Source organism: Notothenia coriiceps, unplaced genomic scaffold (assembly GCF_000735185.1).
Source record: "Notothenia coriiceps isolate Sejong01 unplaced genomic scaffold, NC01 NC01_scaffold00037246, whole genome shotgun sequence".
Classification (NCBI taxonomy): Eukaryota; Metazoa; Chordata; class Actinopteri; order Perciformes; family Nototheniidae; genus Notothenia; species Notothenia coriiceps.
This window is the reverse complement of record NW_011369947.1, coordinates 17,189,021-17,215,919: the sequence shown is the minus strand read 5'-3', so window position 1 is coordinate 17,215,919 and position 26,899 is coordinate 17,189,021. Positions and strand designations below refer to the sequence as shown.

The window sequence follows — 26,899 nt, the reverse complement described above, 5'->3', positions numbered from 1 at the left end:
GGTAAATGCCAATGATGATTTTGAGCTGTTGCTAAAGTAAACAAGGGACCTTATGTGTTTATGTCTTAGATTAAAAAAAGACTAAAACCATACGATCACTATTTTGTTATCCACTTTAAATTGCAAACTCATCCCTTTCCCTTCCTTGTGAGTAAATGAAGACCTCACATCATGATGGTCGAAATGTATGTTGAGGGTTTGGGGTTGTTTACCCTATAATCTGTAGGTCCACTTCATCACCAAGTACATGTATGATGTACGATACTACTTTATTGTCCACCCAGTAAGGACATTTCTTCCTGGACCCTCCCCGTCCTGCAGTTCCCGCATACATGTACATATACAAACATAGTAGGCCATTAAGATGACATACACATATCATCAGTCTACGACCGTTTGAACAAACCGACAATACATAGATCACAATACTGAAAATGCGCGGTCCTAATTGCAAAACTCCTCATGGCCAACATTCCAATTTTAATTTCCAAGTTAAGATCCTTTCGTCATCTTGTTTTTTAACGAAGAGAACAGTGTTTTTTGTCTTTGAAGTTTGATGCAGTGGCTGAACGAGATTTGCATTGTTTGAAGAGGAAATACACAACTTATACTGATCATCTTATTCCTTTAAAAGTAGTGATTTAAGTAACTGGGTTTTGGAATACCAGAATCCATCCGTAAAGAAAGCCTAAAGCAGTTATATTTATGATGTGACGTTATAACGATACAACAGACTTGCAGCTCACTCACCAGCAAGCACGTGATGTTGGTGGGAAAATTGAACATCATTTGCAGGTGTTTGGGGATTCAGCATCACATGATGTCGCTAGTTTTTTACTTATTTAAATGTTAAGACTCATGCACTTAACAAATGATTAAAAGCTACTGACTATGAATTGTAACAGCCCCACAAGATGTCCCTTCTAACTACAGAATTAGGCATCTGACGCCCAAATATATTCAGAGCACTGTTTTTCAATGTTTTAAGGTTGACATAAAAATTATCATTTTTAATAATTGTATTCAGTTTTGTAGCATGTATATCTTTACGTTTCCATTGAAGAAAGATGCTAATCAGGAAAAAAGTGAATTATCAGTGTATGTATTCACATACATTCTGAAAAAACGTCAAACTACCAACAATATCTACTTCAAACTACTACTTTAGACTAATGTGCAAAAGGATGCATGTGATCAAATGAACTACTAACAAGGACATTTCAATGGGAGCATTCTAACAATTAGGTACAATACATAGAATTTGTTATACATGAGGCTTTTAACATTTACGCTCATACTGACTCCTGCTTTGATTGTTTCTTTTGGAAGAAATCAAGAGTATACATTTGCAAAAAAATATAAACTGATGATGGTGATTTGTTTTCTGATTGTTCTAGTTCCATCTCTAAGGCCAAACGTTTCCTCAACTGCAGAAAGAGATGAGAAGATAAAAATAGGACTACCAGAGTCATCAGGTAAGAAACAAATCTAAAACATAGAATAAATTATATTTTATTGTTGATCCTTTCACTAGAGTGGAAGCTCTTTATGTTTTTAGGGGAAGACATGCCCTCTGACATGCCCTAACTATTGAAGGATACAAGTCTTTGTTATAAAGCCATCCTAAAAAAAAGTTGTGCTCTACTAAGAAGTATTCCTCTTTCCTTTGCAGTATCTTTCTCAGAGAACACCCCGTATGTCTCCTACATCTTGTATGCAACTATTCCTGCTCTCCTGCTGCTGCTGTTTGCAGCTGCTGGGTTCTTCTGCTACAGAAAGCATGCCAAGAGGTAAAAGTAGAAAAGTAAAAGCTGTTCTACAAAAAAAAACAATACCATGTACTTATCTGTTGTACTTCAAATATGAAACGAGATGTTTCCAGATCAGAGATTACAATGACATATTAAGAAGCTTTTTAAAAAGGCTAAATGGCCTTTGTTCTGCATTAATTAAGTCATTAATATAGTTGTGTGATATGCATTATTGATTATTTAATAGGTCACATCAGTACAGCTCTTCAACCTCTTCAATGTAAGCAAAATTGATTTCAGGTTATATACAGTATAACTTATAAAGTACACTTATGGTGCCTTTGGTCTGGGAAAAGTATGCTTTTGAAAACGTATAGCATAATGTGTTTGCTCCCTTTCAGTGGCCTGTACAGTAGGAATTTCTAGGATGAGCAGCACAATGCATTGATCCTATTTTAATGTATTTATTTGTTATATTCAGGAGGAACACAAAAACCGATAGCTACCCCAGCCGATCCAAACCGTGGAAGACAACAACAGCTTCACCTTATGCCGTACAAGGACCTTACGCCTTCAGTGACATTACCAAACTGCACCACACTGCTCTGGACAGCAGCATGCCGGTAGACATCATGAAAAAGTATCCTTGTGCTCCTTCCCAGGAATCCCAGTGTGACGATTATGAGAATGTGTCATGCGTGGTAAAGGAGAGTGGCTTTGTGAACAATGACATCTATGAGACCTGCAGAGGTCAGAGCCGGCATGCTGGTTGGGTTGAAAATGAGATTTACGGATAAAAAAATGTGGTCTATGTTAGTGTCCATCAATCTTATACCCACTATCTACCCAGCTAGACACAGGAACACCCTGCTCTCCATCCCTTCATTCCTGTACACCACATGCTGGTGTGGTGCAGGATAACTAAACACGTGGCTGTGTCGGCCTGAACTTATGTTCCAAAAACTTTTCACCAGTGTGCATGTATCTCCAGTTTTTGCATTCTAAAGCAGCCAGCATTCAAATCTGCAAGTCAGATAAATTCTTGAAGCGGGGCATCCCAAAGATTTGCCAATTGTAAGGCTAATTGTGAAATTGTGAATATGAGCATGGCATACGGTTGGAATAAAGTTTAATACACGGGTTACATTAAATGCTAGTCTATTCCCAATACGTTTTATTATTAAACTAGACAAAGCTTCAGCAGAAATGTTAGCAGCCCTGTGACACTGTCCTTGTCCACTGTCACGTGCTAACAAAGGCTATTGATCAAATGTTTATGTTTCACAGGTGCACTGCAGAGAACACCTGAGGCTAATGGGCATGTCAGATTAGTCTTGCAGATAATTGGTAACAAACTAAAGGAATTCTTAGATGAAATGTTTGTATTCAATTTAATAGATGTTGAGACACTTTTCTTAGAAAAACACATATCACCCTTATGGTGGCGCTATAAGATTAACATACATAATCTGGACAAATTCTCCAACAAAAGATGTCAGCAGCACGAAGGCTTTCGCTTCAAAGAGGCATTAATGAACTCAATTAAGCCATACTGATTCAGGTCAGGTTTGCTGAGCAGCAGTGCTGATATATTTGGCATGGATTTTTTTACTAACCCTAGGAATAAGTGCAAGTTTTGAGGACTCACACAAGATTACTCATCTCTAAACAATCCAAAATTAAACTACTCAACCTTTTTGCACTGACGTCAGATATTATGAAACACAAGGGAAAAAATATCCTTTTGTCTTACTATATGGCCGTGGAGTTGTTCTATTTATGGGCTGTTCTGACCCTTTCTCTAAAACTAAAGAGTGGTGTCAGCCCAGTGTAAGGCTTCCTGTTTGGACTCTGATGTCAGGGAACAGGACAACGTATGTGGAAACACTGATGACTGAACTTTGCTGACCCCAGTCAACCTCAAAGCTGCGGGCTTTTCCCGACTCCACCTGACCGTGTGGGAAACTAAACCATCATCTGAGTATTTAATGTAGTCATTCATCAGTGTTAGCGTGTAAAAGCATATGCCTTTCTTTTATCTTCAAATAATCATGGACATACATCTGAACACAAATGCCTGTGTTCTTTGTGAGTGGGCTGCTGGGTATGTGTTTTGGAAAGATAAAGCAAGCCCAGTAAGGAGAGGCTGACTGTGTTCTTGGAGAATCTTAGACAGGAAATGCCAAAAGCACATCTGGAACTCTTACATTCAGGAAGTGTATGCTGCTGTGTATGCTCTGCCTGCCCGCTTAGTAATCCTCTGCTCTGTGTTGGTCTGTCACTGCATGAGCTGAAGCAAACCACTGCAGGGTGTGAATGCGTGCTTCATTTCTAACATGACATGATCTTCGGGTGTCAAATAAAAGTTTGTTTGCAATATGTTGTGGTTTCATTACTTTTTAAATTATTATATTAATATGTTCAAATGTGTTTGTACCTGTATACATGTGTTGGGGAGTGTCTGTGTCACGTTAGATGTGTGTGAATAAACATTTAAAGCAGAAATACCACCTCTGAACAGTATTAGTAGCCTTGCTGCAATTTGCTATTTTTGCCAACAGATGGCGCTGTTATACACGCAGCTGACCAAATTGTGTTTGTGGCTGATGAAATGTCTAGTATCACATAAGCTCCTGCCATGTTTCATTATACAATGTTTTATATTATAGTAAAGAGATTCGTAATAGCAATTTCAATGTATCTGGATTATATGACTAGATTTAGAAATCATGTTAAATTTACTTTTTTCTATCTTAATATTAATTCTATTCATATTATTTTAGGCTATTTTCTTCATTGATTCTTGCAGATGCCTTACTATTAACAAGTAAAGGTGCAGGTCCAGGCGGATTTAGAATTCATTCTATTAAGATTTAATAATAAAATCATGTTTTCTTTGAGTCTCTGCCGACTCAAAGCCTATCAAACACCTGCAGCACGAAACTTAAAAGTTACCTAAGCGTGCAATCAAGCAGGGCAGGCAAGCAAACAGATTTCAGAATAGCAATTTTACCGGTTGACGTAAGAGGTGGGTCTGGTTGTCTTGGCAACCAATTGGCACTGAAGTGTGGAGCGGCCCGGTGGCCCCGCCCCCTGTACAAATACCCCTATGGCTCTGACGTCAATACACGTCAACCAGAGAACATGATGCCTCTTTGCAAGTCAACTCGTGTGCTCTGTGGCTGATAGAGGCACCTCGAGCTGAAATATTATAGCTCTATTGTATTGGAGAACATGGTGTGACAGCCCCCGGGTTCAGCAAATGGCCTGCTTCGTATCGCTGCACTGACGAGATAGTATCGCCACACTGGCGATCAAGCTGGCAGGGCAACACAGAAATCAACTTTGTCTATTTTTAATGGACACGCTTCGAACAGCGGTGGTGGCGGCGGCGGGCGGTTTGTTTTCCTTTCGTCTTTATCTGTAGCTGTGAGCCCCCAGTGTGTCCCCTGCTCGTCTGGCTGCCTCCTACTCACAAACAGTCTCATCCAGAACAGCATGGTCATGGCTGACACTGTCCAAAAACCGCTGACCCGGGGTCCGGTCCGAGTGGGCTTTTACGACATCGAGCGCACTTTAGGAAAGGGCAATTTCGCTGTCGTGAAGCTGGCTCGACACCGCATAACCAAGACAGAGGTGAGTGTGTCTGTAAACTAGTTAGCCCGAAAGCTAACTTAGGCTACTGTTCGAATGAGTTACATAACTTTTTATGCACTAGTTGACACTCCAGATATTCATAGCAGATACCGACATGCTGTCCACATCAGGCACTAATATAAACTTGGATCAAGTAACTACCGGTCACTTGGCGGCTTAGTGCCAGCAACAGCTGGTGTGTTTTAATACCTGCAGGTACAGGAGCAACGACTCCCTGCACGGTCACCCCCTCAGACCACATCACTGCCAGTAAGAGGTCTGACCACCAGTGCTGCTCGGAAACACAAACTGTAAACATGCGTGCTGTCTTTGCTCCACCACACCAGCATCATGCACCTGCACTCCTGTTGGTAATGACCCAGACAGTGCCACCGTGTACCATCTCAACAGTCTAGCTGCTGTAAACATGGCTGTATCTGGGGCATGCAGCATGGGTCGGTGGTCCCATTATCTAATCCAAATAATGATGTGATTTAGTGGTTTCTTGTGCCCCATCATTGCCAAGAGCTTTGTGAGGAGCAGGGTATGTCAGCCAGAGCTCTGTAATTGGAAAGCAAAGTGTTTTTGCACGCATGCATGCAGACAGAGACCAACATGCTCCTGCAACAGTGCTCCTGGGTCTGCAGTTAGTGTGGACATGATGCAGAATGTTCAGGGTTTGGATTTGTCAGACTAGTTTTATTTCAGCTTCATACAGAGAGGTCTTTCTTCACCAGTACCAATGAGTACCATTACTTTCTTGTGTGTGTGTGTGTGTGTGTGTGTGTGTGTGTGTGTGTGTGTGTGTGTGTGTGTGTGTGTGTGTGTGTCCTACTTCTTCTACTGATGGCTCCTGCTATTATACCCATTGATTTTATTATTTACATACTCTTGGGTTCACATAGTGCTGGCCCATTCCCATGTGGTCCTGCCTGTCAGGTCAGTGGGACGGACATTTATTACATGTATCCATCTCTGAGCACAGCGTTGCCCTGCATTTTTGCTCTCATTACTAAATGTATGAGATAAATTCCTCTAGCTCATTGTCCTTAAATGACCTTGTGCCAGCAGAGTACGCAATACGGTGTTTGTATGTGTGTGTCTGTGTTTGGGTTAGTATTGTTGACAATGTAATCAGTTGCTTGTCTCAGATCTTTTCATGCTAAGTAGCCTGTAATCCTTGTACTAGGTTAGCGATTTAAATGTTATGCCCTTGAGGTCTCCACTTGCTGCTGGAGTGCCATTAAACAATTTAAGAATTTCCTCATAGGATTTGATGCCAAATGTCATACCGGTCTGTACCGTGGGTAAGGAGATTATAATGAAGGGTGTTTAACATATCGAAATACCCATTACTTCAAATCTGTTAGTGCTAACTTCAAATGTGTAAGTGCTAACTTCATAATGTTTAAAAGGATTTAACATGGCGCAAGTAGGGCGGTGTACACCTCAAAATTAAATCCAAATATAAGACAGTGTTTAGACCATTTGAATAATACAGTTGCATCGACAAAGCCAAAAATACAATGATATCTAGCATCGAAAAGTTTGAAATTAAGGTCACTAGTTTTCACTGGAAAATCTTGTGTCACCAACAGGTTTATAGGTTATGTGCCATTTTTGCATTGGATAAACCTTTAAAATACTGGATCTATTGCTCAGAACCGCCTTTCTAGATCTTTGATTAGTGTAGTTTCTTAATTGATAAATGTTTGGGTAGGGAACACTTTCATATCTTCCATAAAACCTAAGTTGACATATTTAAATAGGTTGCTTTTTCCAACCAATGGTCCTAAAGTCAAATATACTTTTGATACCTTTTTATGCAACAACCAGATAAATCGGTAGAATAAAGTATATCTTTCCTATCATAAAAGAGAAATAAAACTATCAATCATAAATATAGTTTCAGATTCCTTTTATGTAGGTCAAATGATCGATATATATATATAACGATTGTTCCAGCTCAGTAAGAGTTTTGTTTGAGTACATCTAGCTGTGTGGTGCGATAGCTGAGAGGGGAACTGGGGTCTCCTGTTGTTTACTCCTGCAGCTTGGCTCACAGACGCTTGGAAACACTTCAGATCACACTGATGAAATGTTGTTTATGAGACAGTCTGAAGGAGAGATGTTAATATTGCCTTGTTACCCACCGGACATCATTAATCAAAGCCAAGAGTGTTGAAGTTGTGAGTTTGCGATTTACATGTGTCATTGTGTGTTTATATGTGTGTGTGTATATTCAACAAGGCCTGTGTTTGCCTTTGCTTTACCTTCATGTGATATTTCATCTTGGCGCACATTTTAAGTGTTTATGAAGGTTTCCGCATGGGCTGTATTTAAGTATTTATGTTGTGACTCAGAACTCTAGAAAGAACACACTGTCTTTTTGCTTCTTGGATAATATTAAATTGCTTTCTGTAATAGCGTTTGTGTGAGTGTTGGTAGTGTTTCTATCTAGAGTATGTTATTGAGAAACTGACTGATAAAGCTTGTGTCGTCGATTCTTGATCATTTTGCAGGTGGCCATCAAGATCATCGACAAGACCCAACTGGATGCTGTCAACCTGGAGAAAATCTACAGGGAAGTTCAGATTATGAAGATGCTGGACCACCCACACATCATCAAGCTGTACCAGGTGAGTCTGAAACATGATTCAGACTCAAAAAAGTTGTTGCTTGCAATGTTGTAATGATGTCTATAAAAGGTTTATTCTGGGTTTTAATATGGTTTTTTTGGAAATGTATTACACAATTAAACAGCAGCTGGGTCATCTTTTCCCTGGTTAAAGGGGCCACTCAGAAAGCAGCTGAGCTAATATTATTTGCAACAAACATTGCAGTGGATGCCATATATTAACCTGTTTAGCGTGTTAAAAACAAATGCGATTCTTCAAGCAGAATTCACCACTGTTTCTTGTTGATATTCTTTCGTTATTTAGGGTCAGGGTGTTGAACCGCAGGGTTAATCCAGGTCATTCTCTAATGCATTAGCAAACAACTGCTGCCTAGCAGAACCTGCCACCCCTGGATACTTTTAAGATATGAGGGCATAGTAAATAACTGACTGACATTCTGCACCGTGTGAACATGCTACTGGTGGGGTTCAAACAAGATTATATTAATAAAATACTTAATTATTGTACTACAGCATCCAGCTCTATTTAAGAATGGACTGCTTGCTTGGTAAACACTGTTCATTCTTGTCAGTGCCTCCAGACTTAATGTTGAAATTAGTTGTCTGAGGACAAGGTCACATTTCAGCAAAGAATTTCCACAAATGTGGTGTTTCTATAAGTAAAACAGCATAAACTGGTACTGTGAAAACACAAATTGCATACTGTAGTTACAAAGTCACACATGTTGAAATCCTGGTTCGTGGTATTGTGATACTGGCCGTTTCTCAATGTCGAGTAAACCTGCTGCAGAGCCACTATTTCAAGTATACTACGTCATCGAGTGGCGCCGAAGGACAGTTTAAATGCATGTTAATGCATTTGATTGATTTTGCTGATTTATAGCTTATGAGGCAATACACCTCACCTCTTTTGAGTGGCCCAGCCCTTCTCATATTTTTCTGTATGTGGCCCTCGGTGAAAAAAGTTTGGACACCCCTGGCTTACAGGGACATGTGAATATAACAGAGCTTATGTTATTAGTGACACCTGTTCTTAACTTAATATGACAAGTCACGGTGTCTGCAGTGAAAAAAACCTGATTACATCTTCTTTGTCACTTTCTGTTATCCAGAAATGCATTGAACACCATGGCTTTCTTTTGTAATTACAAAAAAATCTATAATGGAAATGTTTTTAACTGTTTTTTTAAGTTGTGATATTATTTCATGCGGCAGAAATGTGCCTACATTTTTTTTTAAGGCTAATAAAAAAATAATTTTGCTGTGCTATTTTAATTGCCTACCCTCCATAACTCAAAAAAGTTGGTGATTTAGTCGTATTACATAAGCCTTTGGGGTCCTGTTAGTTGGTTTATGGAAAGTAAATGAGTGTTCATTATCATTACACAACCATTTGGCACTGTTCCAGTTTTGTGTTTTGGTGTGTATCATTATTTCCAACAGCACATCCATCCAATCAGCTCAGGTCAATTAGTGATTTCCTTTCTAGTTTTGTAAAGTTTGGTCTGCTCAAAGAGAATCCTTGGCTAATGAAAAAACACAGAAAACCCAACTGTGGACCCCATTCTAGTTTGTTATGTGTTGTGTGGCGTCTTCTTTGAAGTTCACTCCTGTGCCCTGATTTTCTAACCGTCTAAGTTGCAGAGTGTTCAGCTTCCCACTTTCCTGCATACTCTACTCTCTCTACAAGTATAACAACTTAAAACAGACAAAATAAACACTTAATGTTGTTTTCAGAGTTTTGTCAGTCAGTACTTTTGTCAGAGTCTATAACGAGCTAATCACAAAGTGCAGCTTGCATTTCGTGGGATCTGGAATTCGGACTATATTTATTAAATTACACAGATTTAGCTTCGGTTATTTTCCCCATAGCGATTTTTCAAAGTCAAAGCAATCTGGAGCCAGACATACTGTATTCTTTCAGTATAGCACTGTATAATATGTACTTAATGTATTCTATCCGCTCTATTGAATTGGTGTAGAGATTATTAATGGTGTAGGAAAGCTTTTACTAGTTAGCAGCTGCAGACATGATAAATAAATTGTTTAAAAAATTGTTACATTGTAGCAACAGGGTTCTGTAGCAAAATCTGAAACACAGAAAATGATCATATTTAGGGCTGTCTATTAAACCTCTGTACCTTTTTAGGTACAGTAACAACGAGGTATTGTAAGTCTGCAGAATGGGGTATATCAGACGGAAATTGCAGTGATTGTTAAAAAATAATGTCTAATTTTTACATAGGATAGTTCGCTGTTAAAATTGTATTCATATTTCATTTGACTCTGTTTTTAGTTGGAAAAAAATTAGGGGGGGGGGGGTTACCTTGTTTGGTTATTGGCTAATGGTTACACAAGCCAAAAAATCGTTATGACATCATAAAGTGGCCAAAATCTGATCAGCTCATTTTCAGACAGGTTTTTATATAAATGGATCAGGTTCATATTTTTTCCTGAAACTTTCAGAATGTCTTTACACAGACATGTGGAACATGTGTCCCCTGACACATGTTTATGTCTAAAAGACATGAAAAAGTGGATTTTGCACAATAGGTGACCTTTAAGTTGAAAATTCTACCAACTACATCTGCTGTTTCCCTGATGTTTGGCCAATGGTGTTTCAAACTTATGAATAATAAGTTTAGGATTGCCAACAGATGGACAGACAACATATGAATCTACTCGGAGTCTAGCTGTCTGTACGAACTAAAATGATAGAAAGATATCCATTGTAAAATAAAAATATGCGTCTCTGAATGTGGATCCCTATCTTGTCAAACACAGATGTAATTAAATAGATTAGTAATGGCTGCATTCCATTCAGGTGTGCCAGGGCCCTGCTATTGTGCATGCTGGTTTACTGACACTCAACAGAACCATTGATAATACCATTAGTTACTCATCTGCTCTTCTTGCTGTGACGTGAGAAAGGTTTATTCCCCAGAATAGATGCTGTATGTCAAAAACGCAATGCCACTTGTTTTGACTGATGAATTAAGCCCGGTATGGGTAGGCTCCTCATTATCGCTGAATCAGTTGGATTCCAGCTCGACAACACCGAGAAGACAAGATGTGTTTTTTTTACACAACCAGGGCCAACCAAAAAAAAATGGGCTTTAATTTCCTAAATCCATGAATCGGTCAGTGTAACAGATGGAAAATTGATCATAAACAATGAGCGTGGGATTTCTAGTGTGAACGTCTGGCTCACTGTGTCTGACTCATCCTCTTCTCTCCATGTGATTCTCCCCTCCGCATTTAATTCTGTTCATCTCCAGAGTGTTTCTGCTTCTAAATCTGTTCTCCTCCTCCTACACAACACAGCACGGTGTGAGGGCTGAAAGGTTTTAAGTACCATTCACCATCCGTCCACCTCCATTCTCTTACATGGATGCCGTATTTAGACCCTGTGCCATTCATAACATTTTGTTTTGCTCTGTGGAGGCCAGGCACTGTGGTTTTAATGTGGACAATTGTGTATTATATTGGGTTATTTGTTTGTTTGGTTCCTTGGGTTATTTGTTTGTTTGGTTCCTTGGGTTATTTGTTTGTTTGGTTCCTTTTTCCCTTACTCTAATTATCTCTTGATGCAGCAGATTTAAAATTATCTAGTGAGATAGCTATTGAAAATGTGTCTGCTGTTTGGATTCACTCTCCCTCTCTTTTCTCCCCTCTCTCTGCACCTGTTCCTTCGTCCTCTCCTTATCTCAGGTGATGGAGACGAAGAACATGCTATACTTGGTCACGGAGTATGCCAAGAATGGGGAGATCTTTGGTGAGTGATTTTATATTATTTCTTAAACACAAGATCAGTATTTCCGCAGTTTTTAAAAATATTGCCCCCACCCAGTTCATGCACATTTTCCCTATCTCGGTTGCGCAAAATCTGAACTGTTGTGTCAGTAATTTTTTGGACAAACAAGGAAGTAACAATGTCTTACACACCCAATCTCAAAGGTCATATGATTGACGGCATAATCCTGATGTGGCCCTTGTCAGGTGCTGCTCATGATTGCTGTGCTAAATGTGCTGACACCGCTTACTTGTCATATAAAGATCTCACTGAGAAGGCCACAGAGAGGCAGCCTCAAAGAGAAAAGGTTTTGTTTATTACCATATGTGGTGTAGAAGCCCTTTCTGTTCATTGCTTTACTGTACTACTCAGATTGTGTAAGATTACTTTTAACATGCTGGCCAATTACGTCATTTCTCCACTTTCACTGACATGGGAGTTTGATTATATGTTGAATATATACTGTTAAACAATTTTTCTGTCTTTCAACCTAAAACGTAATAATTTTTTAAGAGCCGATCAGCCCAAATAAAATGAAAAAGGCCCATATTTTGAGCCTCCATTTTGAAACACACGTGACATTGAAGGTTTCTAATTTCTCTAATTCCCCTCCTCGACTCCTATCCTCGTGTCTTAGTCCCGCCCACAGGAGGAGAGAGGAGTGGAAGCAGCAGGCGTGTAAAGAAATGAGAAATCCTGTCCTCTGAGCAGTCATTTTAAAGAGACGTCCGTTAATGATGACAGGAGGCACAGCAGCACTCTCTGATGGACAGAACTGTGTTCATGACGACTTATATATTTACTTTAATTAATTCACAGTGTGGCATAATGAGACAATAACAGGCTACAGATGCGGACATATAAAACACACATATATTTATATAAATATATAGGCTACAATTTCAGAATCAAAAAAGTATGAGAGCACTCTCATAATAATGTAACACTATCAAAGACTGGATGTCCAGGGGATGCATGCAGAGCTGTCATTGGCTGAGATAAGTCAGGCCGTGCGTTACGACTCTTTTAAACATCACTGTTGCTGGAAATACATCCGCGGAGGAGCCGTGGAGGAACCATCATTGTATCCTCGATTATAGCTCCTCCAGAGAGCCTCCTCGATGCTCGATCCTCGATGTGCATTTAGAGAAATTAGATGTCTTTCAACATGGCGCGCTGAAATCCATTTCCGGGTCACTACCGGAGGATTCGAGGAGTCGAGGAAGGGAAATTAGAGAAATTAGAAACCTCTATTGAATTGGACAGGTACAGCTATTTGTTCAGTTTACTTTACTTCTATTTGCACTATACAAACAGCATAACTGATAACAACAGTAATACACCTAGGGAAGTGTAGGAACATTTTAAATAATTTTACAAAATTAAGTTAACAAAGTAAAGGAAACATGAGGCATTATATAAACAGTGCTGTACCAAAACCTGATTATTGCATTACAACTATTAATATCAAATTTTCCGGATAAATTAAACACCTTATTTAAAGATTTTTTGACAATAGCAAACTCTTTATAACATTTTTTGATCGCACTCCATATCTGTGGACCCCAACTCTCAGGTAATGTGACTGTCTGGTGTAGCTAACCTTTATTTATTTATTTGTATTAAAATGTAGGACTGCAGCAAATGTATTAGTCATTTTCAAAATTAAGTGATTTGATCTTTCTTGGTTAATCAACCAATATTTATATAAGATAGTGAAAATGTGTTTTTACTATAACAGAAGGAAAACATCCTCACAATTGAAAAGCTGGAACCATGAAATACATTGCTTAATGTTATATTAATTATTTGTAATGTTTGCGAAACATTTTTGTTATTTATATATATATTTGTTCTTTTCCAAAATGCAATCACATCTTTAAACGGTAACCTGTTTCACATTATGAACAGAGAACGGCTCAACGTCAGTAGTCTTGACAGGAGCCAAATAGATGTCACATAAATAAATCTTCTATGATTCATCTTGGCTGCCTGAAGGACTTTCATAATGATTTTTAAAATGACTAAAAAGGACCAGATGTTGTCATTTTGGCAGAAGCAGATTACAGAGAAGAAAAAACACCTTGCCTATTTCATTTTGGACCTTTGGGACAGATGGAAGTGATTCTTTAAGTAAAGAAAATAATTTCCAGTCAGTCATTTACCAGGTTTTTAACAGAGACGTTCATAAAACACGATACAAGATTCCATGTGGACAATAACAATAATTTGTTTTCACTGTAGAAGTGGTTTACAATGCGTAAGAGTAAAACAGACCTTTATAAAAAATATTACATAAAGATAGGAAATGATCATCTACTGCAACATATTTCCTGTACCTATCGCTACTACACACACACTCAAACTCAACGTTTAAAATGTGTACATACTGCAATCTCAAGTAAACTGGACATAAGCTCCCCAAAAAAGTGTTTTAATTGCAAAGGTATTATTTTTTTATTTTAAAATCGCATAATTGTCTTTTATTAAAGCTAATAAAAACCCTTCAATCCTTTATTTTGTGAACATGCAGATATGAACTAATCATACATTCAAATATTTCAAGCATTAATAACACAAGTATAGACCTGTCTGATGTGGACAACCTGCAATCCTGTGGATTCATCATTCACTTTGGTCTCACCTATTAGACAGTCTGAGAATGTTTGCACCTAGCCTACTTCCAGACGCAGATGTCCAGAGGATTACTCCAGCGATAGTCTACGGTGAACCTAATAGTCTACGTGTGACTGTGCGTGTCTTTGTAACTCTGAGGCCAGTGTTCCACTTGTGATGTTGACTCAGCAGCAGTAACTCCTGCTCCTGTGACCCAGAGAGAGCTGTGAGGACGACACAAGTACAAATTAATGAGAGTGTGGTTGAAAATAAAAAGGAAGTACAGAAATCTGCAGAGATAAAACAGAAATAGTCATCTGTATCTGTATATATGTGACAACTTCTGCAACTAATTGTGGTTGGACCAAGCAGAAGCTTCTGCTAGCCTCGAACTGTATACTGTAGTACACTCTTAAAGGAAAGGTTTTGCAATATAGGCAAAATGCTTTTTTATTTTGTATTTCCTGTCTGTTAAATATAGAGCTACATACGGGAAAATGTGTCTTATTTAAGCATGAAGACTGGAATCAAGGGGCAGCAAGGACAGCTAGTCTTTTTTCTGCGCACAGGAAAAATAATATCAACCATTGTTTATATATTTCGTTTCAGGAGAGATTTGACAAATGAAATATTCTACTAAGATACCACTTTGTGAGATCATTTTTTTCCCGCACAGATCTATGTATGCGTTTCCCATTGTTTCCACTCTTCTTGCTAAGCTAAGCTAACACCGTCTCTTTAACTCTGGTCAAGAAACCGACTGAGCGTATTTCCAGAAATGTCAAACTATTCCAATAAATAACCAATCTTGGTTGGTTAACCTAATCTTCCTTCCATAGATTATCTCCTGGATCATCTCACAGTATTATAAAACCATTGTGTCCTGATTCCTCAGACCCCTCTGCTCTGATTGCACAATGTAATGTAGTTATGCAAGACATTTATATGTCATCACCAGCTGCAGCAGTAGCAGCTTTGGCTAAGCCAGTCAGACAGCGACTGGTAGCTGCAGCACTAGACTAGTGTTACACTATCAAATCTCACAAAATTGAACAATCATTTCTGATTTCCAAATACGTCTTCTGGAGATGGATCAAGTCTTTCAGTCATGATGCACCCAGACAAATGGATAAGCTGCCAAGCAAGCTCACCAGCCTCTTCCTCCACAATCACCCCCGAGAGAGCTGCCTCCGCTTTTCTGACATGATGAATTTTCTAAGGTCTGTCCCTGGCCATAGGTTACGAAAAGAGAGCAAGATGCTAGTTGTTGAGGATGCTCAGCAGCCCACCCTGTTACAGTGAAACAGTGAAATAGTGAGACAATGGATGAGCCGATTCAGACCAAACAGTAAATAGTCTTGTGGTGGAGCGTGAGGGGGTTGTGTGTCTGTGTTTGTGTGCGTCTGGAGCCCTAAAGACAAAGAAGCGGAGCTGGGTTTGGCAGAAGGAGGCAGAGAGTGATGAGTTCATGCTCACAAAGGGATGGGTGGGCACAGTTATGGGCACAGCAGAGGCATCCCTGCCAGTTTGGTGATGTGCCTTTGTGTCTGCCTGTCAGTCAGTCAGTATGCTGCTCCACAGTCTGCTTCAACACCGCAGTATGGATCAAACCTGGAAATTGGGTCAACCACAAATACAGCAAAACTGCAGAGAGGAGAGCGGAGGCAGGAGGGGAGAGGAGGCAGAAGAGAATAGAGGCAAGAGCAGGGGACATCCATTTGAATTTGAAGGTGGTGGGGAAATATAGGGCATGCATATTTAAGAAAGCACTGCTGGAAAGAGGGTAGTGTTTTAGCTGGCAGTGAGAAAAACCACTCATACAGATATCTTGTCTAATTGATGGAAAGGAAATGAGACGGGGACACTGTTGACTTCAAAGATATACTCAGGCTGATTTTTGAGACACATTCTTATTTACTTAGGCTGTCTATACTATTTCACCATAAACCGTCCTGCATATTGATTGGGTAAGTTTCCTGCCCATCTTTTAGTCAGCAGGGTGTGGTCGCATTGACTTTGATGACCGGGATAATTGTATCCATGACAAACTTAATTCTAAGTCATGAAGTTGATACTATAATGAGTTGTTGATGCTTGAAAATAATAGACTAACTCCCTATTAATTAAAAAAAATGTTGCATGCAGCCCTGACCAATTTGCCCCTCCCACCGACCGCGGCCGCTTGCATCACAGTAAATTCCAATGTTAATAAAAACACACATGTTTTTTGGGAGTTTGATTTATTTTAAAGTAACACAAATACAAAATTAAAACCTATAATTGCACACTAAAACCATTATTTCAAAAAAAGAACTATTTCACATAAACCTCTGGCAGTTCAACTTACCTGATTTGGGGGGGGGTGCGCCATAGTTTATGGGCGCTGTACGCAAGATAGGCGTAGTTCTGTTAGCATAAGATAATAAGATGTACTTTGTTGATCCAAAATCGGGAAGTTGTTTTGTTATGAAGTTTAAGTAAAAAATGTTTTCTTTCCCCCAATATTTGGCGCCTCCCATGGGTTGATGCGCCCTTAGCATTCGCCTATACTGCCTATGCCAAGGGCCGGCCCTGCATGCTGCATCTTACATGGCAGCTTTCAGGTATCGACGTGATGAAAGATTAATTGCAAAAAGGAAAATGTTACGCGAGAATAAACCTGACATATTTGTCTAAGTTTGAGCTGAGGTCATTTGTGTTCATCTTCTCCAGTGATGGCAGATATTTGGAAACAGTGTAGTGGTGGTTTAGTAAAACATAAAACACGTTTAAATAATGTGGTGTTTTTTTTCCTATCTGCACCTGCACAAAGCATCAGTCCTACAGTATTAGCTAAACTGAATGGTAAAGTCCTCCAATTTTATCGTAGCTTGCCATTTAATTCTTAATTATATTCCTTAATCAGTTGTGTAGGCTTTAATCATCCATTAAAGGTAAGCGTGTAATGTGCTCTGCTATATGTTACGTAAGCTGGTATGCCGAACCATTTCAAGTGTCAGAACTTAATTTAGTGTATTCATTAAGTGGTGTTTGCTGTAGTGCTAAAGTCATAGTACTTTGAGGTTGGGGGTGTAATCTCCTGCTGTCACTTTAATCACTGTTGTATTAACACACTAAAAATAAATGTGATAATGGGATTATAACATACCTTGATAGAGTATCTTCACGAACCATATAGATATTCGGAAGTTGGTCATGGAAACTGACATTCAACCCTTTCCAAGAGGAATTCTCCTCCCCTTCCAATATCTCAGCTATCTATTTGACAGGGCACCATCGCTGTGCTTAGTGCCACAACACAATTGTGATTGATCTAAACAAGCATAAACAAGCCATAGTGGGTTTTTTCGCTATACCAGAGTGATACCATGTGGATCCAGACCTTTCTGTAGCACTCACAAAGTGATGCGGCAATACAATATTGCCGCAGTAATAACAGTAGTAACTGCTCAACCTTGCACTGACTAGATGCTGGGGAATATAACCCAAAAGTTAAATGGAAATGGTCTTTTATAAGTGGCTCAAACATGCAGGAGTAAGTTAGCAGCTTTGTTTTTCAGGATTTATTTTTTATATCTGAATACGCTTTGACTGAGTCCTTATGTAAGAGAAGTGGCCTGTCATAACCAGTAGCTGCAGCTGATCTTTGAAGGGGTATAACTTGGATGAAAGGGCAGTGTTCCTCTCCCGCTGGCTCCAGCCCAATTTACTGCCTGAGGGTGTCAGTGTTAAATCCACACCAACGTCTATCAACACGCACATCGATGTGACATTAAAGTGTCTGCTGTATTTAAGTGGTTTGGGTGTCTGTTACTGATGTGGGAACAGAGTGTGTGTTTGCCCCTTGTCCCTTTCACATACACACACACTCTCCCTGTACACACACACTCCCACAAGCCAGAGGTCTCGCCATCAAGCCAGTTTTCACTCATGATGTTTGTCCCCTCCAAACCTGAGCAGCTGTTGGGAGACTTCGGTCCGCACCACGCTCTCAGCAGAAGCAGAACACAGCCGTTGTTAAGCTCTTCCCTAATACCCCTATGATTCGTTCTTGTTCTGCTCGCTTTCCCAGAATGCCCCTCTGCATCCCTCTCTGTTCTTAGGCCCTTGCCCTCGCCAACATTGTATCAGTGGATTACTCATCCCTCCACTGGGGGGGGGGGGCGTGTGTGTGTGTGTGTCTCCCCAAATGGGATTCTGTTTAGACATGAGATAAGTAGTTGATCAATCAAATAGTCAATTGACTTAAATTATTCGCCAACAATTTTAATGATTGATTATTCCGTGCAATATTGAGTCATGTAGGGCGTAAGAAAATAACTGCTAATGCAAATGTGATTATATTTTTTGTCAGATGTGGCCAACCTGGTGGGGATATGCTTGAATCTAAAGTTTGTCTTTTGTACTACTTTTTGCTGTATGCCCCTCCAACAAGCTCTTCAGTTAAATCATACTGACACCTGAGAGGTTTGATCCCAGAACGGTTATTATTTTAAAGTCATTTTCTCCTGCCAGGTGCATACTTGGATGTCTTTGACACATTCCCCTCCCCAGTGTGTTTTTTGATTAGCAGCGTTACATGAAAGCTGCCCTGGTCACTGAACGGCCTCTTCTGTGGAATTTGCCAGCCACTATCTAATCAGGTTTTCTTACTTGGTCAGGTGTTAGCTATTTATCAACCACAGCAGCAAGATATCCCTGAAACTTCATGGCGTTAATGGCCATTTTTATGGAACAGTCTTTGTTTCAACACAAAGCTGACCCTTCAGTCAACTCCTAGTTAGTTGAGACGAACCAGAGTTGTTGAGATGAAGTGTTTACCATGTGATTTATGTCGCTCTCCTCAAGATATAAGCTGCTGTACTTTAAATAGGTTTTATGTGCTTTGTTGGGTTGTGAAATTGGCTTAGTGTGACTGTTCTGTGCATCTTGAAAGAAACCTAGTTTGAAAGGCTGTAAGAGATATTTTCTTTAAGTAAATGTGTGCACACCGGGAGAATCATAACAATATTACTTCTGTAAAAAAAGTAATAAATATATATATTTTAATTATTTATCTTAAGCAAACTAAGCCAAATGTCCCTGTCTCCTTTGAGACAGAACATTTTCTTTTATTGAAATGACCTTAAGGGTCTTCAGATAATTGCGTTCCTTATATGTAAGTTTTGTTGTTGTCTAACAGGTTTGTTGTGGTCTTGGTGTATTGTCATCAGGTTAAGTCGGTCGTCTGTATCCATGCCAGCTGTAGGAAAGCCAACACAGAGTGTCCTATCTAGTTTTCCACAGAGTGTGAAATGAAGAGTTAGCAAGCTATCTGGACAGAGAGGTGTGAAGAGGAACCCTGGCGACGGCAACAAACACTTTTCCAGTTCACAGGGTTGAAAAACAACATGCATCCTGAATAGTCTGTCAGCCCACTATGTGAAAATTAGTGAACATTGGGTGTGTGTGAAAGGTTAGAAAAACAGTGAAGGGGATGTTGGAGCCAACAAAGAGAAAAGGTCATTGATCTGGAGACAGTGCAATTTATGACTTTAGCCCCGCGAAAAATGCATATGCTTCTTTCTCCACAACCACAAACTCACTCGCACAGCTTGTGCTCAGTCCATAACCGATAAATCAGATGTTATGGTTTCCCGTTGGGTAAAAACCCAGGTTCATATTTACACTTGGGTCTTGATTTCTCCCAATTAATGTCAAGTTTGTATATGTGCACTGCTCTCATATACCTCCCACTAACCCCCGACTCACACCCTGCTCCAACTTGTACTAGTGTAGACATAATGTAACAGAACTCCAGTTCTCAGAAAGCTCGTCGTCCCCTCTCCTCTTCCGGCTATGGCAACACAGTTTCTCCACTGTCAACCACTGCCTGCTCTCTCTCTCTCCACACGCACACTCACTTAAAGACACACACTCACAGAGGGTAAGAACAGAGTTTACTTTCAAAAGAAAAATAGCATTGTATATCTTGACCTGAATCCGTTTACAACGCATGCTGTAATTCTAGAACAGCTGTAAACTATTGACACCAGGCCTGCACCTCATCAAGAGTAAATTATAGTTTCAACACAAGCAATAACCCTTTTGGACGGTTAAAAAGAATGTTTAATTGATTTAACATACAGTAGGGGGACACCTTATACTGTGTTTGAAAGACCTGAAGAGTCATGTTATATAAGTGAATGTATAATATTCTCTGCATTTACTTCGAACATGACACATGACCTTTCTCAACTGTCTTTGTTTCCCCTCTCTCTCTCTGTCTGTAGACTACCTGGCAAAGCATGGCCGTCTCAGTGAGCTAGAGGCCAGGAGGAAGTTCTGGCAGATCCTGTCGGCGGTGGAGTATTGTCACAACCGCAACATCGTCCACAGGGACCTGAAGGCTGAAAATCTGCTGCTGGACGGCCATATGAACATCAAGATAGCAGGTAATGTAACAACGTGGTGCAGAAAACCTATTAACTCATTGATGGATGAGATATTCAGGGTGGAATAATTTAGTTTTGATCCATTGCCTGCCATGATCTCAGTGGCGGCGCAGCTCGGAAATGTCTTAACTACCTGCCCAGGCCATTTGCAAAGTGTTGAGAAGTGGTCCGAGGTTGCTTGCGAGATATCTCCTAGCTGAACGATGCCAGATCTTGAAATCTCTGCAACAATCCAAAGTCTCGTAGAACATTTTCCATAGTTTTGATCAGAGGAGATCAAACATAATTTCCCATTGTACCCCTCTTTTTTTTTTTGAGGAAGACGCATTATAGATAGATACATTCTGAGACTTAGCCTGAGGTCTGTAGTACAAGCTTCCAAGTGTGATTATTAAGCAATTGGCATTTAGAGATAGCTAGTGAGAATGGCACCCTACCTCTGTTTTCGAGAGTGAGGGAGGATGACAGGGAGACTGAGGGAATATAAGTGGGTGGAGCGAAGAGTTTGGGTTTAATTGGAGGGCTAGAAAAGGTGATAAATTGGATTGGCTACTTCAGTGACAGAGTAGGGGGTTAAAAGATGAAGGGAGAATGATAAGGAGTGCTGCATAGCAGGGAGGCAGCTCTGACAACAATCTAAAGGGGCTGAAGTTTATCTTAGGCTTTTAGAAACTGATACTAAAAGGTGAGCAAATCACATGTGGACTGCTAAAAATACAAATATACCAGAGAAACTTAGCATGAAGGTGTGTTACAGGAAAAACAGTATCTTGTCTTCAAAGGACTCTGTGTCATGGACTTTAGAATCTTGTTTTTAATATATATCTTATCTGTAATGTTTTTTTCTGTTTTGTATGCATACTTCTTGTTAAACATTAAGCTGTCTTTGGCTCTTTTTCTGCTGGAACAAATGTACATTTCCCCTCTGTGGGATGAATAAAGGTATTCTGATTCTGAGAAAGTAAAATAAAGTCAGGAAAAATGACAGAAGAGCATCCTGGTTAACCTTCATACGCGTGATGGCCAGTTTTCATTGTCTTTGATTTGTTCTTTCAGGTTAAATGAAATGTGGAAAAAATTACACAGAACCTAACAATAACTGACGTAGGACCGAGCGTTTCAACTGCATTCAACTTGCATCATCCTGTTAAATGTTTCTAAGAAGGGTCCAAGATGATAAGTTATTACCCCAGAAGTAATTTCCCTAAACATGTCTGACTCACAGCCGATTGTCCTGCACTGCAAATTAGGTTTGAAGCAGGAATACAATGAACAGAACATTACCTGGCTTGTGATTATAGAAAACATCTCTGTTTAGGACATCAGCAGCAAGGTACATTCTGTGCTTCACTTACCCACAACACGCTCAGACATGTTTTGGTTAAAGGTACATGAAGTTAAGATATGTACAGTACATGTGAAAGACAGTCTTCACCTCAAAGTTCTTTCTGCATCAGTAACAATGGTGTCATTTAAGATCAGCCATCCATTCAGCCTTTGTAATCTGCATCCGATTGTTATCCTCATCATTTATTAATGTGTTGATTATTTCAGATCCTAAAGGTGCCCTCTGGGTAAACAAACAAAAGTTATGTTACTCACTAAATTAATTGTGTATATCATTGAATCTCATGAATGTGATGAATGCATTCCCTTACTCAAACCTGAAAATGTTGACAACAAAAAAAACGGCATATTTTTTGCTTTTGCTGACGCATTCCTGCATATTGGAACACATCACCGCCATCTGTAGATCAGTGGTAAAGTGTGACACAGCTGACATTTGCATGTCGATACCACATACAAACAGGAACCCACACTTGTGATATAAGTGGATTAAAAAAAAAAAATTCACATGTTACCTTTTTTAAATGCCATTTGGAGTGGGTTACCAATGGTTTTAGGTTCAAATCTGACCTGCAGACCTTGCTTGCATGTCGTCCAGAGGCGGATTTAGGATTGTAGGCGATCCGGGGCTTAGCCCAGAATTTTGATGTTGTTGACCGGGGGGGCTAGTGGAGCACGCTCATGAACTCGCCGGAGCCTCGCAGCGGGGCTACTGCGGAGCGCATACAGCACACTCTTCACGCTAACGAAGGATCACTTCTTCTTCAGGGCAGGGAAGGCTACGCAGTACGCAGTACGCAGGCTGCTGCCTCTTTGTTGGACTCCGGTACTGCACATTATTCACGAGACGTTTAAAAAAACTAAATGGCTTTAAGTGAAACATTCGGGGCTTTTCAGAAAACATCCGAGGCATGAGCCCAAGTCTTATTTCAATTAATCAGCTAATAGTTTCGGCATAGTCTACTCTAAACTGATACCTCTGGGTCTTTCCCTCCAGTTGAATAATGTCTCCCTGCTTCCTAAAGGCCACCTCTGGTCAGTCTGTATGGAGCTTAACCAGGCAGCCGCAGCGGTCAGTCAAAGAAAGGTCAGGCTCAGGGTGGCTGCAGAGGAGAGGGAGAGAGGCAGCGGGGGGTGGCCTTCATGTTTTACTTCAAACAGCCCCATTGCATTTGACAGATTGAAGGGGATGGAAAGGAAGGAGAAGAAATAACAAAAAACAAAAGTGTGTCACTGGATCAGAGAAGGAGATGAGGCAGCCTTTGTGTATATATCAGGAATATGGTCCATGTTTTAGGTGTGTGGTTAAAAAGAAAACCTCTTTCAAAAACAAAATCCATGAAGTTCTACATTCTCAAATCACCAGACCAGTAATGGGTATTTATACCTTAACTATTATTCTTTTGACTGAAACCACCCACAGAGTGCTGTCATTGCTCAAGGTGTTTCATGCTTAATTAAATTATTTAGATGGTATAAACAATCTCAAGATCAAACACACCTGTTGGAAAAACACCTTTTGTAATACACAGAATCTATTGTGGAAATCACACGGGTTTAATGAAATGAAAAATACTTAAAACCTCTATAAAGTTGAATAAATAAATAAAAACACATCCACTCTGCTTCTTAAGGAATGTGTAGATGTCCTTTGATGATTATTTCAATTGGATTGACAGTGAAATCTTTTTTTAACGTTGCAAAATTCTGATCCAACATCAACTTTTCTAACCGAGTCCTACCCCATTCAAACCAGTTTGAAGAGCATAGAGATAAACACACGTGCAGGAGTTTCTTATTCTAAAACTACTAAGAAGTCGTTTTTGGTAGGAAGATGATTCAAAGTTGTAATAAGGGTCACTAGCAGTTTGAAAGGATGTACTTGAAGTATTATTAAATATTACCATTATGTCAGAGGTCTAAAATGGTCATACAACGGTGCAGACAATATTATCGTTTATCGCAATAATTTACAACAAAATTAATTATCGTGAGAGGCCTATACATGAAACACACACACACAAACAAATCTACAGACTTACTCCAAACTGCCAAATATATTAATTAACACACTCTCACTCTCATATACTATTTGACTCTATTTTGGCCTAGTAGAACAATAAGCAGCAGACTTTAACTTTTTTATCATTTCTACTGGATCTTAGATCTACGCATGCGCAATACGGGTCGGCAGTTGCGGTACACGCTACATCGCCCCCCTTGACAGTGAAACGCCACGCGTGAGGTTTAGATTATTTCCCTGTCTCAATCCAAATTGAACTGTATGAAATAAAAAGGCACATTTGTCTTGTAGTGAATAAAAAGGGCAACCTGGAGCCAATCCTGCAATTTCCCCACAGGTGAAAGAGTTGACATGCTGAAAACCAACCCCTGCAGGGGGTCTGGGGGGATTGTCCCCCAGGAGATTTTTTGAAATACTAACATAAAATACACATTCTGGTACTCTCTTGAGAAGAAAATAAATAAATCTATTACTACACGAACACGTAATGTTGTATCGATGTATATAGAGATGTACTACAGCAAAAGTATTCTCCGTCGGGACTTCCTGCAACAACACCACGCCGTTATCTTGATTCTGATTGGCCAGAAGACATTATCAAAGATGTTCTATTGAGAAGAGGATCACTACGTGACAAAAGCTTTCAAAACCGTTTCTAGTCTTCGGTATTCTTGTTTTTGGCGTGAGATTAGTTTGGGCAGCGTGAGAGCGTGAGATTGAGAGTGAAAGCGTGTGTCACACGCCAGATGCGTGAGAGTTGGCAACCCTGAATTAGATGTTGCCCTCTCCGATACCTCATTCACACCAACGGTGTTTCAGGGCCGGTTGGATCAACTCCTGAACAACAACTAAAAGCCGGCGTTTTATCCAGTTTGTACACAACGATTTGTTGGTGTGAATGAGGTACTAGCAAGCGTTACAAGCCTTCATCTTAAGACCGCCCAGAAGAAGAAACAGGCACCATGTGACAATGATGTGTCAATGCTAAATAAAGTGCAAAAGAAGCAAGGAGAGAAGAGTCCTTCAGTCAGTAAAATGAGTCACATCCGTTCTACATGGAAAATGTTTCTAACATTAGCCACCGTAGACTCAGGGTCACACAAGACACCAAGTAAGGTTTATCTGGTATATTTAATGGAGCAAGTTTGTGTTCTATTGCATATAAATTGAACAATTCATGTGTTAAAATTACATAGTTAAATGAGTCAAATATAATTTTTCATAAGAATTGACGCTTGGGTTTTTGGAACCTGAAGAATACTAGGACAAAGAAGAAGACAGTTTTAGGATGATGAAAAGTATAAGAAAAAAGGGTCCTTCAGTCAGTAAAATGAGTCACATCCGTTCTACATGGAAAATGTTGATAACATTAGCCACCGTAGACTCAGGGTTATACAACACACCAAGTAAGATATTTATCTGTACTGGTATATTTAATGGAGCGATATTGTGTTGATTGCATATAAATTGAACTATTCATGTGTTAAAGTTACATAGTCTCACTTAAATCAGTCAAATATAATTTTTCACAAGAATAGACGCTTAGGTTTTTTGGAAGAATACTAGGAGAAAGAAGAACGTTTTAGGGTGATGAAAACTGTGAGAAACGGGTAAAAAGAGTAAATCCAGGGCACATAACTATATCAATACTCAAAGCTTACAGAAAAGACCTGGTAACATTTGTGACTTTTAGGTGTTGTCCTCTTAATGCTTCACAACGATATCACTCATGTAATTTCCACAAACAAGCTTTTAGCTTAAGGGTATTTGCGGTATGACATGTTTAGGCTACAATTATGCTAATCATTTTGTGTTAAACTCTCACACTCCACAACCCCGCCCTTCCTGTTGAGCTCTGAGTGCTGTTAGTCGCCTGCAGCGTGCTGGAGCGTTTGACGTCAACCAGTCTGCTCAGTATTCAGCTCCATGAAATGGGTCACAGCTTCTGACGATAAACCAACTGCACTGCTCCGCTCTGCTCTGTCTGCATCTCACCTTCACAGCAGCATCAGACCGTAAACATACTTGTAATAAGACCCACTATGTTGCTCTGATGTACCCTCTACTTTATGTCAACCACACCTGCTGCTTACTGCACGGCAGTAATTAGATGGATTGAATACATGCATTCACATTCTTGGTGTCAATTTTCCTTTTCAGGTGGAGTTTGTGCCAATCTCTCAAACCTAATTCCTAGATGTGATTCCCAGGGAACTTACATTTCCTGAACTTTCTTTTGTATTGCATGAACAGGCAGGTCTTTTGCCATCCCAATTTATGTCAACGTAGGTAGACTTAATAACATAAACACATCATTGTTTAACCCAGTGCACTTCAACTGCAGACTCCTCTAGAGTGCCACAGTGACGCGTCCTAAAACCCGGAAGTAAACTCTTTCCGGATCCTTCGACAAAAAACACGTTTTGTTCAGCTGGATAATATCCACATGTCTACCCTACTTTTATAATTTTCGAATCATAAATCTAACGATCATAAATCTGTTGATTAGGAAATTATAAAAGTAGGGTAGACATGTGGATATTATCCGGCTGAACAAAACGTGATCCGTCTCTTCAATTTGTGTCAACCACAGACCTTATTTCGAGCTATTTTACAAAATCCTATGGAGAAATTGCATTGGTTTTAGTCGAAGGAACCGGA

The 26,899-nt window shown here is 39.7% G+C and overlaps 3 protein-coding genes across 10 annotated transcripts in view; all 3 read left to right on the top strand.

Moving 5' to 3' along the window:
* The window catches only part of gabra1 (gamma-aminobutyric acid type A receptor subunit alpha1), a 314,765-nt gene that overhangs the window by 137,963 nt on the left and 149,903 nt on the right, over window positions 1–26,899 (top strand). The window lies entirely within an intron of this gene.
* Window positions 1,355–4,130, top strand: LOC104965969 (layilin-like). The gene is made up of 3 exons (XM_010795043.1): window positions 1,355–1,475; window positions 1,673–1,790; window positions 2,233–4,130. Exons 1-3 carry the CDS (start codon window positions 1,367–1,369, stop codon window positions 2,546–2,548), a joined length of 543 nt encoding a protein of 180 aa, XP_010793345.1. The 5' UTR covers window positions 1,355–1,366; the 3' UTR covers window positions 2,549–4,130.
* sik2b (salt-inducible kinase 2b) overlaps window positions 4,881–26,899 on the top strand; it is a 42,013-nt gene continuing 19,994 nt past the window's right edge. For both annotated transcript variants that reach the window (XM_010795045.1, XM_010795044.1), the window contains exons 1-4: window positions 4,881–5,387; window positions 7,910–8,026; window positions 11,737–11,800; window positions 20,707–20,868. In XM_010795045.1, coding sequence (XP_010793347.1) covers window positions 5,250–5,387; window positions 7,910–8,026; window positions 11,737–11,800; window positions 20,707–20,868 — 481 coding nt within the window. In that variant the 5' untranslated portion in view covers window positions 4,881–5,249. The remainder of the gene's footprint in view (window positions 5,388–7,909; window positions 8,027–11,736; window positions 11,801–20,706; window positions 20,869–26,899) is intronic.

Excerpts from the sequence above, each read along its gene's own strand:
- LOC104965969 (XM_010795043.1), top strand. The coding sequence starts at position 1,367 with ATGATGGTGATTTGTTTTCTGATTGTTCTAGTTCCATCTCTAAGGCCA. Across the intron at positions 1,476-1,672 it reads AGGACTACCAGAGTCATCAG|TATCTTTCTCAGAGAACACC; the intron begins GTAAGAAACAAA and ends TTTCCTTTGCAG. Across the intron at positions 1,791-2,232 it reads TACAGAAAGCATGCCAAGAG|GAGGAACACAAAAACCGATA; the intron begins GTAAAAGTAGAA and ends TGTTATATTCAG.